We start from the raw sequence: 20,053 nt of genomic DNA, 5'->3' as shown, positions 1-20,053 counted from the left end.
ATTCTCTTGGTAACTCATTGAGATTACCACGGAAAAGTTTTAAAATAGTTTTCATCAGGAAAAAACCAAAAAGAATCCATTGGCGCTGAGTCAGCTCCAACTCCTAGCAACCCTATAGGACAGAGTAGAACTGCCCCATAGGGTTTCCAAGGAGAGGCTGGCTGGTGGATTTGAACTGCCGACCTTTTGGTTAGCAGCCCAGCTTTTAAGCTAAGCTCTGAACCACTGTGGCACCAGAGCCCCGCCTTGAGAAAACAGTTTTTAAAAAGAGCCCTTTCAGAGTAATCTAGGCTAGATATCAAGAAACATGCTCTGTAAGAGAACTTAGGTGTTAGAAGTTAAATATTAGAACTCTTCCATCAACTGTTCTAAGACTAGCACTGTGTTTGTACAAATGTTTAGATAGTGCTGCCCTTAGGCTGGGGTTTCTGAAATGTCTTGATATTGGAACCTTGAAAATTGATATGTGTAGTCAGACTAGACTTAAAAAGAATTAATTTTTACATTAATTATGATATGAGGATGCTGTAGGACCCGGCAGTATTCCATTCTTTTGTACATAAGGTAGCTGTGAGTCAGAACTGACTGCACGGCATCTAACAACAACGATAATGTTGGATTTTGGTGTCTTTTTTGACAGCTGATGTTATTGTCAAAATCAAATAGTAAGTGCTTGCGTTTTGTGCTTTTTGAAGTACATCAGAGTGGAGGCTTTAGCAATAAAAATATTAAAATTTTGGTCATAGAAAGCCAGTATGGTTCAGATAGAATATTTTGTATTTATTCTGGAATTTATCGGTATACCATTTTGTTATTGAAATGTGACTTTTTTTTACAGCGATAAAGTCAATTAAATTACTTTGAGAAGAGAGATTTACACTGGAACATTTGGAGTTACCTGTTGCATGATTTATTTCTCTTCCTCTATTCGTCTTTGTGACAGGCACGTTTGTAATACTATTGAAATATTAATGGTATCAAACTTCTAAGTATATTTGAGGTCTTACTTTTAAGACAGCTAATATATTGTCTAATTTTTTCCTTTGTGTGTGCTTATTTTATCATCACAAAATCCAAAAATACAGGAGAGTGCAAAGTGAGAAGAGTAGTTCAGTCCTCCCCTACTCCCGAACAGTGTCCTTCGATAAATGCTGTTAGGAGTTTGCTCTCTGGCCTTTCAGAAGTTTTTCTGCTTGTACAATTTTTTTTTTTAAAACAAATGGGATCATACTTTTTTAATATATATGTGTATTTTTTTACCTTTACAGGTTGCGGGTGTATTTCTAGTGTATATGTGTATCTACATGATTCTTTTTAATAGCTGTGTATTGTTCCGTTAAATGGATGTATTGCATGCAGTTGCTTCCTTTCTCTGTAGTTTACAGTTCTTTTTTTTCCATCCTTTTAAAGTTAATTTTCCTTAGTTTTTTTTATTCATACTTCCAGAGAAGTTGAAAAGGTAGTTTAGTAATCACTTACATACCTTTTACACTTTTGCTTTCTCTAGAAAACAAATATATATATATTTGTCTCATATATATATGAACCATCAGAAAATAAATTACAAACGTTATGACATTTTAGCCTTAAATACAGTAGTCCACCCCTTACGCCCTTACCCGCAGGAGATACGTTTCCAGACGTCCCGTGGATGCCTGAAATCGTGGGTAGTACCAAACCCTGTATATATTATGATTTGTCCTGTACCTACATACCTATGATAAAGTTCAGTTTATAAATTAGGCACAGTAAGAGATTAACAAAAATAATAACAAAGACCAATTATAACAATTTATTTTAGTAAAAGCTATGTGAATGATGGAGTGGGATGGTGTGAGATTTCATCATGTTACGTACTCATTTAACATTTTCAAACCATGGTTGACCATGGGTGACTGAGACAGCGCAAAGTGAAACCGCAAATAGAGGGAGCTACTGTGCTTCAGAATATATTTCTCCTATACAGTCATGATACCATTATCGTCCTTGAGACAGTATCGATATGATTTTATATATTAAATATTTAATATTGATACTATAATATTTACCATATTTCAATTTTCCTGGTTATACCAAAAATGTCCTTCATAGCTGTTTTCCACTCAATCCAGGATATAATCAAGGATCAGATATACCTTTTGGATCTTTTTCTTTAAATAGAGTTTTAAAAAATTATTATGAAGTAGTTCAGCTCATGGTAAAACATTTAAACAGTACTAAAAGGGTCAGGGTCACTATGAGTTGAATCGACTTGACGGCAATGGGTTTTGAGATAAAAGGGTATAGGAGGAGCCCTGGTGGCACAGTGGCTAAGAGCTCGGCTGGTAACCAAAAAGGTCAGCAGTTAGAATCCATCAACTGCTGCTTGGAAACCCTCTACTCTGTCCTGTAGCATCCCTGTGAATTGGAATTGACTCGATGGCCATGGGGGGAGGGGGGTATAAGGTAAAAAGTTAAATTTTTATTCCCCTTGAGATGATCACTGTTAACAAGTGTTTTTAAATTTGTATTTCTCTACAGCTTTTCTAATTAAAAAAAAAAAAAATAGGTGCTGTTAAAATGATTGATTTTTGTTTGTTTAGGGTCGAGTGGAGTGCTGGGACCCAAGAGCTCGAAATAGAGTTGGCCTCCTAGACTGTGCATTGAGTAGCGTCACAGCAGATTCAGAGTAAGTGGAAGTTAAATGTTTATTTAATAAAATGCCGTGTAAATGTTCATCAGCTTCCCAGTTAAGCAAAAGTTATCAATATACTAAATAATGTATGCAATAAAATAAATTGCTGAAGGACAAAGACCTTAAGTTCTGTATCCGAAGTTATATTTTGGGAATTGTTTTACTTAATCCTTTCCTGGATTTTTAAGTAGATAAGCCAGCTGAAATCACTTTGTAAATTACTACACAGAACATCTCTGTAGCTGCAGTGGAATTTTGTTAAAACAAACACGCTGCTGGAATTTATATTTCCAATTCTATCGAATCTGGTGATAGAACCAGGAATCCACCTCCACCCCAACTAGCAAAAAGAAGATGTGCTTTAAATTACAGGTGACAAGAAGCAAACGTTTTCAATATTTTCTTGTTCCTATTTTCCTAATTCCTGGATTTAAAATGATTAGACAAGTAATGCACACCTGGGGGAAAAACTGTAAAACAAAGTATAAGATTGAATTAAGTAAACAATACCAGTTCCCTGACCTTTCCCTCCTCACCGGAGATGGTTGTTTTCTCACAGCTTGGTGTATAGTCTTTCGTATATTTTTGTATGTTCATATTAACGCGTATACAGGTACATCATTTGCTTGGTCAAAGTCCTGATGTGGGATTATTTGCTGTGATCAACTCAAGGATGCCTTGTCTCTGGGATATTAATAGGCATAGTCATGTGATTTTACTAGCATATAATCATTTCAGTGGATGAGATATTTATGTTACCGTATGGGATACTGGGTGTTTGGTGGGTAGCTACAGAAAGACTGTGAACCTTCTCAATTATCGAAAAATTTCAGTGATTTGCATTTTTCTGGGGGACAGGGTCTGTAGTTCTTTCTTTTAAAAAATCAGCGTATGTCAAGTATCCTTGACGTAGAAAAAAGTTAAGAATCACCAAATTAGATGGTTCTGTGCCTGTGTACATTTTTCATTATGTGGTGAATAATGAATGAATGAATTTTTTTTTTCATTTTTAATTGTAATGATGAAAGTGAGCACAGGAAGTTATTTTCTTTCTGACTATTGATATTGAGTGTTATTAAAATAATGTTAATGAACAAACTTTACTAATCATTTAAATTGGAAAATTTACTTATTCTGCATTTGTTAATGGAATAAACCAATGGAAAGTGCACATCAGTTATTTCATATGGGCATGAAAAGAAAACGAATCAGGTACCTGCTTATTTTTAGGAAGTAGATAATCAAGTGAAAGATATTTAGGAAGCAGAGAAGTTGTTGTTTTCTCATTCTTAAACATTTACTTGTCTTTGAATTGAAATAAAGAGACTTGGGTTCTAGCACAGGTTCTGTCATTAATTGTGTCATCTTGAAAGTCATTTGAGAAAACATGCCACCAGGAGTTATTTTTAGTATGTCTAAGACTATTTCTACCATAAATTTAATGACCATGATAGCAGTAAAATTGTAGAAAATGTAAGGAAGAGATGTCAGAAAATAATTTTGACTGTGATCTTTAGAACCATGGGGGTATTTATTTTGTATGTATATTTTAAAAATGGAAGGTTGATTCACAAACATTTTAGTGGCCTCTTTGTTCCTTGGTGGTGACATTTTCTGATGTCAGTTAAATATTGGCCCTTTTGATTTATTTTTAAAAATAATTGTGTTATTTTATAAAAAGGATTTATATTTATTATTTAAAAATGCTAAGTAGTTTCAAAAATGCAAAAAGGGAAGTAAAAAAATCACTACATACACACAGGTAGCTATAACTATGAGTAACCAGACTGCTTTTGTTTATGAAGAACATTTACAGTTTTTTATTACTGTGTGCCTGTTTACGGGTCTATGATTATTTCCTGAGAGAAAATTTATAGAAATTGAACTCCTGGGTTAAAGAGTTCATGTTTTTAAGGTTTGTGATACACACTGCTGAATTGTTCATGGAAAATTTACATCATTTTAAACTTCTACTAGCATAGATAGAGTTCATATCCTCCCACTCTCCTTAGCCCAAGGCATCCAACATTGTGTTATTAGTAATACTAAAGTGATAGAAGGAATCTAGATATTTAGCAAGAGGATATTGGTTAAATAAAACTTGGTAGAAATAATAGTTAACAGACGAAAAAAACCAAAGACCAAACCCGTTGCCGTCGAGTCAGGTCCGACTCATAGCGACCCTATAGGACAGAGTAGAACTGCCCCATAGAGTTTCCAAGGAGCGCCTGGTGCATTTGAACTGCCAGCCTTTCGGCTAGCAGCCGTAGCACTTAACCACTACGCCACCAGGGTTTCCAAGTTAACAGATAGCACTTTTTATTTGCCAGGTACTTTTCTAAGTTCTTTACAGATGTTAATTTATTTAATTCTCACAGCAAACCTTTGGTGCATATACTATCTATATCATAGATGAGAAAATATCCATTGATGGCAGATGTACTACTCTTTCTCCTCACGTATTGATTGTCTTGTTACCCAACATTTCACATTTACAACAGTAGTAAAAAACCTGCTATGCAGCTGTTTTGCACATTAACAATGTATGCTGGACAGTAATGAACACTGGGGTACGAGATGAGAGTAATGCTGGCTTTGATGGTTAAGGCTGTGTGTCAACTTGGCTGGGCCATGATTCTCAGTTGTTTGGCAGTTATGTAATGATGTAACCTGGCAGTTATGTAACGATGTAGTAGTCCTCCGTTTCGTGATCCGATGCGGTCCTCCTCCATTTTCACATAACACTGAGTTCGCATAATGACCTGGTCCTTGGAAACTAATCATGGCACTAAGTATAGATAAGGTGCATAGCAGTTGCATATATACTGTATGGTCTTGAAGAATTATGGTCACAAGCGTGTTTATTACCAGGGAGGGATGTTCATAATACACTATGAAGTGGCAAGCAAATTATACAGTTGCCTGTAGAGTTTTATCAAATTTTTATAAGGAAAAAACTGAACACATATCTATAATCACAGGAAAAAAATCTGGAAGTGCACCAAAATGTTAGCAATAGTTTTTCTTGCTGCTTTAGTCTCAGCTGACTTTATTTATTTATTATGCTTACTTTTTTTCTCTGCACAAACATAAGCTGTCACCTCTGTTATTTAACGAAGTTCTGGAAGATGGGGCCAATATAAAAAGAGAAGAAACAAGTGTTAATACTGGAAAGGGAAGGACAGGTTATCATTATTTGCAGATGATATGATTTTGTGCCAGAGAAGCCCAGTAGAATCAACTGAAAAATTCTAAGAACTAGTGTGGGAGTTTGGTTACAAAATAAATGTATACAAATCAGTGACCTTGGCATTTATCAGCAATATCCAGTTAGAAAAATTATAATGAAAAAAAGCTTTCATTTCTAACAATAAAAATTATAAAATAGCTGAAGGATAAACTTAATAAGTACCTATCTGAAGAAAGTGACAACATTTTGTTAAAAACCAAAGTTTGAATAAGTAGAGAAAAATAACCTATATTGAAATACAATTCTAAAGTTCATTTTGAAGAGTACATGAGCAAAAATGATGTGGACATGAGCCACAGGATTCCGAACAGATGTATCAGTGTAGTTACTGGCTGAGACTTTAGGTGGCATAAGAGACTTGATGATACTAATAGTCAACAACCTGGACTGGAAGTTCTGGTCCAAGGACCTGTAGACAGTACATGTTGAAATCAGAGCTGTTGTCTCTTCTGACTTTTCATCTACCACTCTTTCCACCACAGATCGTTGCTCTCAGCACTGATAGTCCTGACTGGGAATGAGAAACATATTCCAGAGTTGTAGCCATAACTATTCATTCTGTCTTTGATCCTTATGGAGGCTCTAGGGTCTCCACTGGGGCCTAGTCGTTTAGTTAAGCTTGACATGACTAACTTTAAAGTGGAAATGGATGTGATCATGCCCAAATGTAAAATTGTTTCTTCTTTGTAAAAAAAAAAAAAAAAAAATTTCTGTGAATACCTTATTCTGGCTGAGTAGGAGGATATTGTCATACTCTTCAATTGGTTTTATGTTTCCCAGTAACTTTTTTTTGTTCGTTTGTCTGTTGCTACTTAAGACTATTTCTTATATTTTTTCAAGAAGATAATTTACAGATTTTAAAAGGTAGATCACGCTTGTATGTTAAGCTTATTTTTTATTATGAAAGTTTGGGGGCAGTTACCTTATAAATAGAAGGCTGGAAATGTGATTTTCTTTGTGAGACTTGAAATGAAAATTAATAATGAGCTTGTTACTCAGAGGGAGTTTTGGTCTTGTATACATAGAACACAAGTATTCTGCCTTTCAGGATAAACAGATTACCAACAATCTCAGCTTTGAAATTCAATGGCGCCTTGACCATGGCAGTTGGAACATCCACAGGGCAGGTAAGCTTCCTTGAGTTGGAAATTAGGATTCTATGTAAGGTGGGAAACATCCATACGTCTATGAACCAGGCAAGCTGAAAAATGAAGTATTATTGTTTAGGCCGGAGTTGGGGGGCATGCCAGTACGTCAGCTTCTTCTAGCACCTTGAGAAGTTTGGATTCTGGCCTTGGTGGTTGGTCAGAGAGGCTGTAGAGCTGTAGCTGCAGTCAGGTAGGCCTCAGTTCCCTTGGCAGTGGTTAGGAACAACATCTTTGAGTGTATGTGGAACAGAGTTCTTTGGTCAAAAAAGTTTGTGAATCTCTCTTAGAGATTCACAGTGCACTGAAATACGTATTGAAGGCTCTGAGAATTCCTGTAGTCAAGAAATTTGTTTAAAATGTATTTCCAGGATTTACTTGCCCAAGGAACCTTTTTTCATATAGCACCAGTAACTACATGCCATGCAGTGAATGGCAGAATAAACCAAAAACCAAAACCAAACCCACCGTGGGCGAGTCAATTCCAACTCATAGCGACCCCGTAGGACAGAGTAGAACTGCCTATAGGGTTTCCAAAGCTATTAATCTTTATGGAAGCAGACTGCCACATCTTTCACCCACGGAGAGGCTGGTGGATTTGAACTGCCGACCTTTTGGTTAGCGCAGAGTGCTTTAACCATTGTGCCATCAATCAGGGCACCTTGTTAGTAGAATCCACCTTAGAAAATGCTCGTCTGAGGAGTAGGAATGGAATAGTTGCAGAGAATTAATATGGTTCATTCTTTTTCTCATTTTTCTTTGTCTACATTTAATTGTTTATTAATTTTGATTATTTTTTCTTTTTTTCTGTAAATCTCTGAAAAGATGGTCTAATACAGGCCAGCAGGAGACCCTGCCCAGCAGGCAAACCCCTTGAGAAAAGAGAGTGTAAGAAGGCACTTGCTGTCTTGAAGTTTACCGTTTCTTTCTAATCCCCGCCTACCTATGGGAGGACTGTGGCCAGAACAGGCAAATATCTCTGTGTGTGATTGAGATAGATTAGTTCCTGCGGCCCACAGGTCTTCCTTTCTACTCAAGGTTCACAGTCTTCAACAAAGCGACAAAGCTTCCAATGGCAGTAAAAAAAAAAAAATTCCAGCATTTAAAAAGCATGAATATTGATGAAATAAAAAGTTTATTTTTATTTTATGGAAAAGAACTTGTTGATTCTTTTGGATTAAGTGAAAAATTCTGTGTAATTCTATCTCCTAAGCATTTAACTTCATGCTGACTTTAAGCGACTTACCCGGTAGAAATTGCATTACATATGTAAAGACTCATAAGAGTTGGGCCATAATTGGAAATACCAATTTGGAAAGATTGAAAACAAGTGGCTAAGTTCTTCTTTACAACTTTTCAAAGAGTAATATATATTTGAGTATGATTGAATAAGATTTATGTTAAAATCCCATGCCTACTGGATATTGACTGTGTGCTTTGTCTTATGCTGTTGTCACATATATTATTCTATTTAATTATTTTAACAGCAAATCAGTCATCCACCCACGCACGCATCCACGCTCGCATGCATCTGTCATCTATCCTTCTGCACACTAGTGTAACAGAATGGAATGAACTTAGTATTGATAGCAAGCAGAAAACTTAGAATTCTCTAACTCCTAGACGTATTTAAGAAATGATAGTTGTCTGAAGGAAGGCTGATTTGAATGTCTGTTTCTATGAGTAATGGAAGGCCTGGAGGTGCAGTGGTTAAGAGTTTGGCTGCTAACCAAAAGGTCTGCTATTTGAATCCACCAGCCCCTCCGTGGAAACTCTGTGGGGCAGTTCTACTCAGTCCTATAGGGTTGCTATGAGTCAAAATTGACTCAGTAGCAATGGGTTTATGGGTTTTTGGCTCCCCCTAAGTCCCATCTTCGTTAACAGGTATCAAGGAAGAGGTTACACACTTGTAAGTTTTTCCTACCTCCAGAGGGGGGTCTAAGACTGCCTCCAGTAGATTTATTTCCCCCATCATCCTGAGTCAAGAGGGGATCTGTCACCTGGGACTAAGACCTTGCTTCCTCAGACCCTGTTGCCTCTAATGACAGGGTCGGAAGAGACGCCCTCCACAATAGGCAAAGCCTCAACCACACCATTCTTCTTGAATATACCAAAACTGTCTTCATTCAACTCGACAGCAACGGGTATCTTCATTATGCCTTTCACTTCTGTTTGTGTTACTAGGACAGTGCTGGTACGTAGTATGTCCTCAGTGTATGTTTGTTGAATTAATGAATGAAACAAATTATGACTGACTTTAGAATCTTAGCACCCTGAGTAAGGGCGTTCATTGTGTTCATAAACAGATAGTGAAACAAATAAATAGCAGTCATTAGAAGTTTTAAATGTTTCTTTTTGAGATAAAATATTTAGTTTGTTTAAGCAGAAACAACTTTTTCTTTTTTTATCTTTTAGGTTTTATTATATGATCTTCGATCTGATAAGCCATTGCTAGTTAAGGATCACCAGTATGGTCTGCCCATTAAGTCAGTTCATTTCCAGGAGTCATTAGATTTAATTTTATCTGCAGATTCTCGAATTATCAAAATGTGGAATAAGAACTCAGTAAGTACTTTTTGTTGAAAATACTTTCTTATTTGCTTGTTTTCCTAATATTTTCTTTCCATTGCCTTATTTTAGTTATGTGGGTTCTTGAGATGAAGATACTGAGTATCCATTTGGGAATTTAGTGGGAAATCAGTTACTGCAGGATAGGTAACATCTATACTCAGATAAAGCAGTCATGATTGCTCTCTTTCTATTAAATTTTTCTGTTTTGCAAGAACTTGCATGTTTATGTAGATACTCAGGTAGAGAATAAACTGTTTTAAAAAGTCGATCTATGAGAAATCCCCCTAGATCTTGAGGCTCTTTCACAATTTTAGGAACGTTTTTATGAGTTACAGATTATCTTGTCATATCAGTATCATGATGCCTGCTAATTTCATCCCCTTTCTCTATTTCAAACAAGTGAATTTTAAAGAGATCACACCTTTACAATAATTTCTTGAAAGTATTTTCTTAAGAATATCTAATACTCTCTTCCCTCAACTCCAAGCATTGAAGAGTAACTATAAATCTGTCTTGCTGGTTTTAACCTACCTTCTTTTCATTTTACATTTTAAAACTTAAGTATTTGAGAGAATAGTAAGAGGTTACTTCATCAAATAAATGGGAAAAATACATTCTGTGTAGCAGTTGCTTTTAAGAGTTCTTTGCATTTAGTTAATTGGAATTTAGCATCTTAGTCTGAACAATGTATCACTGGTTTTTCTGTTTGTTTTTGAGATACAGGGAATGGAAGACCCACCAGCTTTAGCATTAGTTGCCAGAGGGCAAGTGTCTGTCTTTTCTGTGGGCGTTAACAGGTGCTATAGAGAATCCCATTACAATCCAACCTGTCAGAATCCCTGGCTTCTTGTACCATTACTTTCCTTTTATTTCATTTTGTTTACTCCCAGAGTATTGACCTCCTGAGCTTACTCTCTTTGTCCCTCTGAGTCTGTTGGCAGAGATTCAGAGCTACCCTCAAGGTATGTTTGGTCTCTCTCATAGTGCCTTGTGACTCTAATTTATATTAAGGAGAAAAGAATGTGTTTCCAGCTTTTCTAAATCCTTGGAAAAATTACCCTGATGATTTCCCAGAACCTCCTTTGCTGTTTGCATCTGTTGGCTTTGGATTTGAAAATTTTCTAGGAAAATTTATTCTCCTTCTGTGCTGTTTTGGACCAGAATTTTCTCTGCAATCCAAACTAATTTACTTTAAAACAGTATTTATTGTTAATACCATAAATTTTTGTTGTTTAAAAATTCATAAAATACTGATAAAGTAGAAATTATACTCGACCGTACTTCTGTCCTTCTTAGGTAATAGTGACTCCCTAAATGTAATAATGGCTGTTACATTAGATGTTTCTTCCAGACCCTTTAACTGTTGCACGTTGTTGTTATTGTATGCCGTGGAACCAGTTCCGATTCATAGCGATCTTATATGACAGTAGGACTGCTGCATAGGGTTTCTTAGGCTGTAATCTTTATGGGAGCAGATGGCCAGGTTTTTTCTTCTGCGGAGCGGCTGGTGGTTTTGAACTACCAACCCTTCGGTTAGCAGCTGAGTGCTTAACCATTGCGCCACTGAGGCTCTTTTAACTGTTGTATAGTTTTTCATGATGTCGCTATATTATTTAACTGTGGCACCTTTTTGCTTTTGTTCCATGTTATTATACCTCCTTTTCTCTCCATTTTTTTCCCCCTTCTTTTCTCCGTATTTCGTTGGAGATTTGGGAGGAAAGAGCTAGATGTGTGAATTTCACCATTTGTCTTGAATTAGGATGTTACTGCTGTTTTTAATTGAGCCTGAAATAACCATCTTCACCATGCTTTACACTTCTCCTTTTGCCACAGGTGACCACAGCCTGGGTCCTTGAGTGGTGCAGACAATTAAATGCTTGACTTAGGTGAAAGGCCACAGCCTCAGAGACTCTGTGGAGCAGTTCTACTCTGTACCCATGGAGTCCCCATGAGCCTGAATTGATTTCAGTGGCAACTAACAACAACAGAACAAGAGTCACAGCCTGGTGCCAGTCTTCTAATAATGACTTATAAATGCAGAAGGGAGTAGTAATTTTCATTATCAGCTCTTGAAATCATCGTGCTATAATTGCTACAGTAAATTTTATTTTGGCATTTTGTTTCTTATGACTAAATAACTTCCTCTTGCCAACACCCACATTACTTGGTTTGGCTTGCCTTGCTTTCCTTGTTTATCTTTTCCTTTACCTTTCCCCACACCCATCTTCTTCTGTCTTTTTTTCTTTTGCTTTCCCTCTCTTAATTTTTTTAAACTTAGTATATTTCCCCCACACTGAAGATAAAGATTTTTAGCTTTAACTAAATAATATTAAAACCTACTATATTCATAGGATTTTGCTGTGTAAGTTATTTATATCCATTATCTTACTTGATTTTCCTCAAAACCTTGTAATACTGGAACAGCAGATACTGTCCTCACTTTACCATATTGGCCATGTCTCCTTCTTTGGTGGTTTTGAGTACAGTTTAAGTAGGGTCTGTTTTCTAGATTATGAGGATTTTTCTTTTAAAAAGTTGATGCACAACTTTAAGTTTTATCCATTTCCACTGTGAAGGCATTTTGTTAAATCTTTGTGTTTATGTATTTGGACAAGTCCCCTCTCCTCTCTGGGCCTCAGTTTCCCCACCTCTACAATAAGAGCATTTGATACATTGATAAGATGAATTCTCTAAGATCCTTTTAAACTTCAATCCTGTTATTTCAGTTGTGTGATTTTATTTTTTTACATAGTGGTAGTGATTAGGTTATGCATTCAGTTTATTTTCTCTGTGTGACAGTGCCAAAAGTTGTCTTCCTTTAATTTATTTCAGTGATTCCTTTTTTTGCTTACTCTGTAGGGGAAAATATTTACTTCCTTGGAGCCAGAACATGACATTAGTGATGTCTGCCTCTATCCCAACTCAGGTATGCGTTATGTAGTAAATGGTCTTCAATGATAGGCTATACTTCATTGGATTTTAAACTCATTTTATTTTTTAAGACAGGGTTTGGCTTGGTCAGGACACTTACTGAATATTGTATTTACTGGGAAAAATCAAGAGCAGGAAGTGGTATGGATGACTCAGTAAATGGCACTCTTCATGACTCAGATCTCAGCCAGCCTAGCTATTAGTAGAAACTATTAACAACGTATTGGTAGGTGGCAGGTGAAATGCTATTTTAGTTTTTAGCTCTTTTATATGATTAGTAATAGTGTGTGCTAATTGCAGAAATTGAGGTCAGGGATTGGAGAAGGCTGAAGTTGTCTAATAATATACAATGGCTTATGAAGCCATGGGCTTTGGTGTGTTCTCTGTTGTACACTGTTCAGCAAATTATGTGACAGATTCTGAGATTTAACAGTACCTTCAAAGCAAATCTATGAAGATTTTGGGGTATATGAGAAAAATGAGAGCAGTTCCCACTGTCAAGGAAGTACTCTGGGGACTGCGGTACCCAGATAACCTTGATAGAGGGAGACAAGGCACAGCATGGATGGTTCCGTTGTGTAGGTACAGACGCACTTTGTCAACATGTTAGAGTGATTTCAACCAGAGCAACTAAAAAGATTATAGAGAAGGTTTTTATCTGCATCACGTTTTGAATGGTGAATGAGACTTGGTTAGATGGAGTTGAAGGATGAGGTGATCTATAGGAGAGAACAGTATAAAAGGAAGAGCTAAAAGGATAGGCTGCATAGGGCTTGTTTGGAAAAGGTGAGGACCCTCATGTGACTGGAACTCTCTCTGGTGGCTGTGGGAGAGCTGAAGTGGAAATTAAGTGTGAGGGTAAATAGGTTGTGGGGGCACTTGAATGACCTGCTGAATTGGTTCAGCTTTATTTATAATCAGAGAGGACCTTCTCGGGCTGTGCTTTAGAAAGGTAATTCAGCCATAATGTAAAGGGTAGATTGGTTTTGAACCAAAATGATTAGGAATAGAATAATACTATGGCCTAAAATAGGCAGTATAAGACAGCAAGTGTGGAAAGAAAGATCGTTTTGTTTTTTTGAACGTTTTGCATGTTAGGGGGTGATGGGACAGTGATGTAGCAGGACCTGGCAGAGGATCTCAAACCTGGCAGTCCATCAGAATTACCTGGGGAAATTTTAAAAAAGTATAAATCCTTTAGCCTAGTCCCAGAGGTACTGACTCAGACTATTAGGGGTAGGGCCCAGAAATTGCTATTTTTAACAGACTTCCCAAGTGATTCTTATGTAGTAAGCCCTGCACTAATCCACAGTCCAGTATGGTAGAAAATATGAGCTCAAGATAAGCAGATCTACAGTGTAAATTTTTGAGACATGCAAATAGAGGTTATCTCAGAAGTGGAAATGAGTGAGATTACCGATGGAGGACGTGTGGAGTGAGACAAGAAAGGGCAGGACATGAGAGTTTGTTTAGAGGGAGAATGAGGAGCCACCTGAGAAATTTAACAGTGACATGATGACAGGGAAAGAGCCAATAGTTTTTGAAGTGTAACAAGCTAAGAGAGGAGAGGTTCAGTCGCCATCGATCAGCAAATATTAAGTATTACAGAAGCTGAGGCAGGAAGGATAGAACCGAGATGTTATTGGATGCTACTGTGTTGCCAGTCTAGGTGATGGGTGCCATTATATACATTTTTCATTTAATTTTTTTATAGCCCTGTGTTGTCAGTGGCACAGCCCTGGTGGCATAGCGGTTAAGAGCTTGACTGCTAACGAAAAGGTAGGCAGTCCAGATGCACTAGCTGCTCCTTGGAAACCCTATGGGGCAGTGCTGCTCTGTCCTATAGGGTCGCAAGGAGTCGAAATTGACTTGACAGTGGTGGGTTTTTGGTTTTCCTGAAAAAGATGAGAATCCGTGGGCCTTTGTAATTAGCATTTCATTGGTGGTAGTTGAGAGGATTTTATTATAATGCTGGAGGTGAAGTCAAATTATGGTGAGTTGAGGAATAAATTGCCAACAAGGATGCTAGGCTCCTAGTAGAAGGCATTGGAATGGTCTAAAATGGGGTCTGAGTTAAATGATAAGGTGAGTAAAACCAGGTGGATTTGAGGTTAGAACAAGGAGGAAAAGCAGATTTAGCCGGATTGAAGGAATGAGTTTGGAGGATGGCAGATAGTGGTGAGAGAAATTCTAGAGCGTACTCTCTAGTTTAGTAGCCACTAGCCACATGTGGCCATTAAGAACCTGAAATGTGACTAGTTTGAATTAAGATATGCTGCAAGTATAAAATGTACGCCAGATTTCAAAGACATTGTACCAAAAAAAAGTAAAATAGTTCATTAATAATTTTTTATACTGATTACACGTTGAAATGATAATATTTGGACGTATTGGGTGAAGTAAAATATATTAATATTTTACCTTTTTCACTCCTTTTAATGTAGCTACTAAACGTTTAAACTCACTTATGTGGCTCTCAAAAGATATTTCTTTTGGTTGGTATTGGCTAGACTTTGAGATCTTTAAAGAGTTTTGGACAGTGGTGAGGTACAAGGTATTACTAGTGCTTGTGCTTGGCTCAAGTGGAGTGGGGATTATTGAGCCTAGTAAGCTGCCTGGATTTTTCCACTGTAACCAAGAATGCAGAGGCCCAACGAGGCACCTGCTGAAGCAAGTGCCAGTCTGTTAACTCGCCTGGCTGCGTGTATTCCAGGCTGCTGTGCCTGTGCACTCGTTCTCCATTCCCTGAGCAGGGCTAAACGTTGAACTCTATTTGTGGTCAGCTTTACATTTCTGACCTTTCAAGGTCAACTCTTGTGGATCCTCTGCCTCCCATCTTTAGTGGACGTAAACATCTGTTAAATCCACGAAGTGTGAGACTGCTTGGCAAGGGATCCTCTTTCTGAAAATGCTTAAGCTTTCTCAAGCTGTAAAGAAACCCATTCTTAAAATTCCATCAGTGATGAAGGTTGTTGGAATTACAAGGACTGAGGAGAGTGAGGCTTACATATATATTAGAGGGGAAGGGCTCTTGTCCTAGGTCACTGCTGAGTCTGAGGCATAAAATGGAGTTGAAAGGGTGCTGATCATTCATTTAGGATCTCTGGAAACCCAACTATGTTTTTTTCTCTTCAGTCTTAAGACCGAAAATGATTTTATTTTCTCATGATAAAAATAATGCAAGCTTCATAATGAAAATTCAAAGTCTTTATTTCTGGGGAAAATATCCAGGACATTTATTTAATAAAGATCATTATGTTTATAATATTTTAATTGTGTGAGCATTTATAGTATTCCAATTTTGATAATAAGTTAATTTTAAGAAAAAGCGTTTAACAATTTGGAAAAAAGACCTTCTTAACGATAGCATTTATAAAATCGTCTATACCAGGGGTTGGCAAACTGCAATCTGTGGACCAAATCCAGCCCACCACCTGTTTTTGTTTGGCCTGTGAGCTAAGAAAGTTTTAAATTTTTAAACGCTTGAAAAAAAAATCCAAAGAAGAATACTGTTTTATTACATGTGGAAATAATACAAAATCCAAATTTTAATGTCTTTCATCATAAAGAACGTTTTGTGCAAACACAGTCACACTCATTCATTTATGCCATGCCTGTGGCTGCTTCTGCCAGACTGCAGCAGAGTTGAGCAGTTGCCACAGTAACCATTTGGCCCACAAAGCCTAAAATATTTACTACTTGGCTATTTATAGAAAAAGATGGATGACTTCTGGTCTGTTAACTAATTTCGTAGAAAGGAAAGGTCACTTTATCCCCAGTCTCCTCCCTTCCCCCCTCCAGTTTTGACAGTTTTATTGAGATATGTTTGACATACCATAAAATTCGTCTGTTTTAAGTGTACACTTCAATAGCTTGTAGTATATTCACAGAGTTGTACAACATCACCACTGTCTAATTTTAGAGCATTTTCATCACCCCAAAAAGAAACCCCATGCACATTAGAATTCATTCTCCATTTTCCACCAACCTTCCCAACCCTATGCAACCAGTAATCTACTTTCTGTCTGTAGGATTTGCCTATTCTGGACATTTCACATAAATGGACTCATACAATATGTGGCATTTTGTGACAGGGTTCTTTTACTTAGCATAATGTTTTCAAATTTCATCCATGTTGTTGCATGCATCAGTACTTGTACGTAATTTTGAGTCGGCCTTCTTACGCTAAGCAGAATGCATTTGAGATTCATGCCGGTTGTTGTATATATAAATAGCTCATTTCTTTTTATTGCTGAGCAGTAGTCTGCTGTTTGACTTGCACTTCAGTTTGTTCATCCATTCGCTAGATAAGTGACCTTTAGGTTGTTTCTGATTTTTGGAGTTAAAGAATAAAGCTGCCATAAACATTTCCGTACATATTTTGGTGTGAACCTAAGTTTTTAATTACTCTAGTAATATGGTCTTATGGTAAGTATATGTTTAACATCGTAAGAAACTCTGAAAATGTTTTCAAAAGTAGCTATTCCATTTTGCTTTCGCACCAGCGATATCTCAGAGTCCCAGTTGCTCCACGCCTTCTCCCTCACTTGGTATTGTCAGTTTATTTTTTAAAATTTAGCCATTCTAAAATATGGGTAGAAGTTTCTCGTATTTTTTTTTTTAATTTGTAGTTTTAATTTGCCTTTCTCTAATGACTAATGATGTTGAGTATCTTTTTTAGTACTTACTATCTATATTTCTTCTTTATCAAAGTGTTTGTTCAAATCCTTTACCCGTTGTTATTAAGTTGCTTATTTTCTTATTGTTGAATTTTGAGAGTGCTTTGAGTTTTTTAAAAGTAAGAAAATTTTTTTGTGGTAAAATACGTGTAACAAAAATTTTGTCATTTTACCTGTTTAAAAAATTTTTTATTGTGTTTTAGGTGAAAGTTTACAGCGCGAATTGGTTTCTCATTAAATTTATACACAAACTGTTTTTTGACTTTGGTTGCCGTCCCCACAGTGTGCCAGCACTCTTCCCCTTTCCTTTTGCACCCCACGTTCCTGTGTCCATTCTTCCAGGTTTCCTCTCCTTTCCTACCCTCCTGTCTTTGTTTTTGGGCACGCGTTGCCCATTTGGTCTTATATACTTGATTGAACTAAGAAGCACATTCCTTATGTGTATTATTATTTCTTTTGTTGTTGTTGTTGTTGTTAGGTGCCATCAAGTCAGCTCCGACTCATAGCGACCCTATAGGGCAGAGTCGAACTGCCCCACAGGGTTTCCAAGAGTGACTGTTGAATTCGAACTGCCAACCTTTTGGTTAGCAGTCAGGCTCTTAACCACTGCGCCCCCGGGGCTCCATTGGTTTTATAGGCCTGTCTAATCTTTGGCTGAAAGGTAGACTTCGGGAGTGGCTTCAGTTCTGAGTTAGCAGGGTGTTTGGGGCCATAGTTTTGGGGGTTCTTCCAGCCTGTGTAAGACCAATAAGTCTGATCTTTCTTTGTGAATTTGAATTTTGTTCTCCATTTTTGTCCCGCTCTGTCAGGGACCCTCTGTTTTGATCCCTGTCAGAGTGATCGGTGGTGGTAGCCGAGCACCATTTAGTTGTTCTGGGCCATTTTAACCACTTCTGAGTGCACAATTAAGTGACATTCATTAGATTCACCATGTTGTGTACTTATCACCACTGTGCCCAAAACTGGTTCCTTACCCCAAACAGAAACTCAGTACCTGTTAAGCAACAACTCCCCATTCCCTCTTCCCCAGCCCCTGGTAGCCACTGATTTTTGTCTTTATGCATTTGCCTTTTATTAATATTTCCTATAAGTGGGATTATTTAATATTGGATCTTTTTTGCCTGAATTCTTCCATTTAGCATATTTTCAAGGTTCTTCATGTCACAGCAGGTATCAGAACTTCACTTTTTTAATATGTAACAAAACATTTGCTATTTCAGCATTCTTCACACATGCAGTTTAGTCATGTTAATTATATTCATCATGTTGTCCAACCATCACTCTTATCCATTTCTAAATTTTTTCATCAATCTTGACAGGAGATCAGAGTTCCCTAAGCACTGAGCTCTTGTTTTCCTCCCTTCTACCCCTGGTGTAGACTTTGGTCTATATATACTTACCTATTCTAGATATTTCATGTAAGTGGGATCATACATTTGTCTGCTTGTGACTGACTTATTGCAGTTAGCATAATGTTTTCAAGGTTCTTTCATGTTGCAGCATGTATTAGGACTTCATTTCTCTTCATGGCTGCGTAATATTCCATTGTACGTATGTCCCACATTTTGTTTATCCATTCATCTGTTGATGCATCTTTAGTCTGTTCCCACCTTTTGGCTGTTGTGAATAGTGCTGCAGTGAAAGTTGGTGTAAAAATATCTGTATTCTTGCTTTCTGGTCTTTTGGGTATATACCCGGAGTGGAATTGCTGAGTCATATGGCAATTCTGTGTGTAATTTTCTTAGGAACTGCCACGCTGTTTTCCACAGCACCTGTATCATTTTACATTCCCACCACCAGTGCACGAGGCTTGCAGTTTCTCCACATCCTCAGCAACACCTATTATTTTCCTTTTTGTTAATAATACCCACCCTGTTGGGTATGAAGTAGTATCCTCTTGTGGTTTTGATTTGCATTTCCGTAATAACTAGTGATGTTGAGCATCATTTCATGAGCTTGTTGGCCATTTGTATATCTTTTTTGGAGAAATGTCTGTTTAAGTCCTCTGCCTAGTGTTTAATTGGATTGTTTGTCTATTTGTTGTTGAGATGTAGTCATTCTTTATATATTCTGTACATTAAACCCTTACTGGATATACGATTACCAAATATTTTCTCCCATTCTATAGGTTGTCTCTTTACTTTCTTGATAAAGTCCTGTGATGCTTTAGTGTTTAATTTTGATATAAATTCAAATTATCTCATTTTTCTTTTGCTGCTTGTGCTCTTGGTCTGAAAGCTTTACCCTTTTGTTTTTGTCTAAAAGGTTTATGGTTTTAGTTCTTATATTTAGGTTGTTGATTCATTTTGAGTTACTTTTTGTATATGGTGTTAGATAGGGCTCCAACTTCATTCTTTTGCATATGACTCTCCAGCTGTTACAGCACCATTTGTTGAAGAGACTATTCTTTCCTCCTTGAATGGACTTAGCACCTTTGTCAAAAATGAGTTGACCATAGATGTATGGGTTTATTTCTGAACCCTCAGTTGTATTCCATTGGTCTATATGTTTGTCCTTATACCAGTACTGTACTGTTTTGATTATTGTGGCTTTATAGTATGTTTTGAAATTGGGAAGTGTGAGTCCTCCAGTTTTGTTCTTCTTCAAGATTATTTTGACTATTTAGGGCCCCTTGCAATTCCATATAAATTATGAGGATTGGCTTTTCCATTTCTGGGAAAAAAAAAAAAAAACGCTGTTGAAATTTTGATAGGGATTGCATTGAATTTGTAGACTGCCTTTTTTTTTTTAATAACTTTTATTAAGCTTCAAGTGAACGTTTACAAATCCAATCAGTCTGTCA

General features: G+C 37.0%; 1 protein-coding gene across 4 annotated transcripts in view; it reads left to right on the top strand.

Moving 5' to 3' along the window:
- Window positions 1–20,053, top strand: part of LOC104847416 (nucleolar protein 10-like) — a 123,842-nt gene that overhangs the window by 20,315 nt on the left and 83,474 nt on the right. For 3 of the 4 annotated variants that reach the window (XR_010323550.1, XM_064295030.1, XM_064295032.1), the window contains exons 9-14: window positions 2,583–2,668; window positions 6,973–7,051; window positions 8,954–8,978; window positions 9,118–9,263; window positions 9,485–9,634; window positions 12,500–12,566. Coding sequence is in view for 3 of the 4 variants with exons in the window: in XM_064295030.1 (XP_064151100.1) it covers window positions 2,583–2,668; window positions 6,973–7,051; window positions 8,954–8,978; window positions 9,118–9,263; window positions 9,485–9,634; window positions 12,500–12,566 (553 nt within the window). In the remaining variant the exon portion in view is untranslated. The remainder of the gene's footprint in view (window positions 1–2,582; window positions 2,669–6,972; window positions 7,052–8,953; window positions 8,979–9,117; window positions 9,264–9,484; window positions 9,635–12,499; window positions 12,567–20,053) is intronic. The other variant, XM_064295031.1, reaches the window with a different exon arrangement.

This window comes from Loxodonta africana, chromosome 12 (assembly GCF_030014295.1).
Source record: "Loxodonta africana isolate mLoxAfr1 chromosome 12, mLoxAfr1.hap2, whole genome shotgun sequence".
Lineage (NCBI taxonomy): Eukaryota > Metazoa > Chordata > Mammalia > Proboscidea > Elephantidae > Loxodonta > Loxodonta africana.
This window is presented reverse-complemented; position numbering and strand designations above follow the sequence as displayed.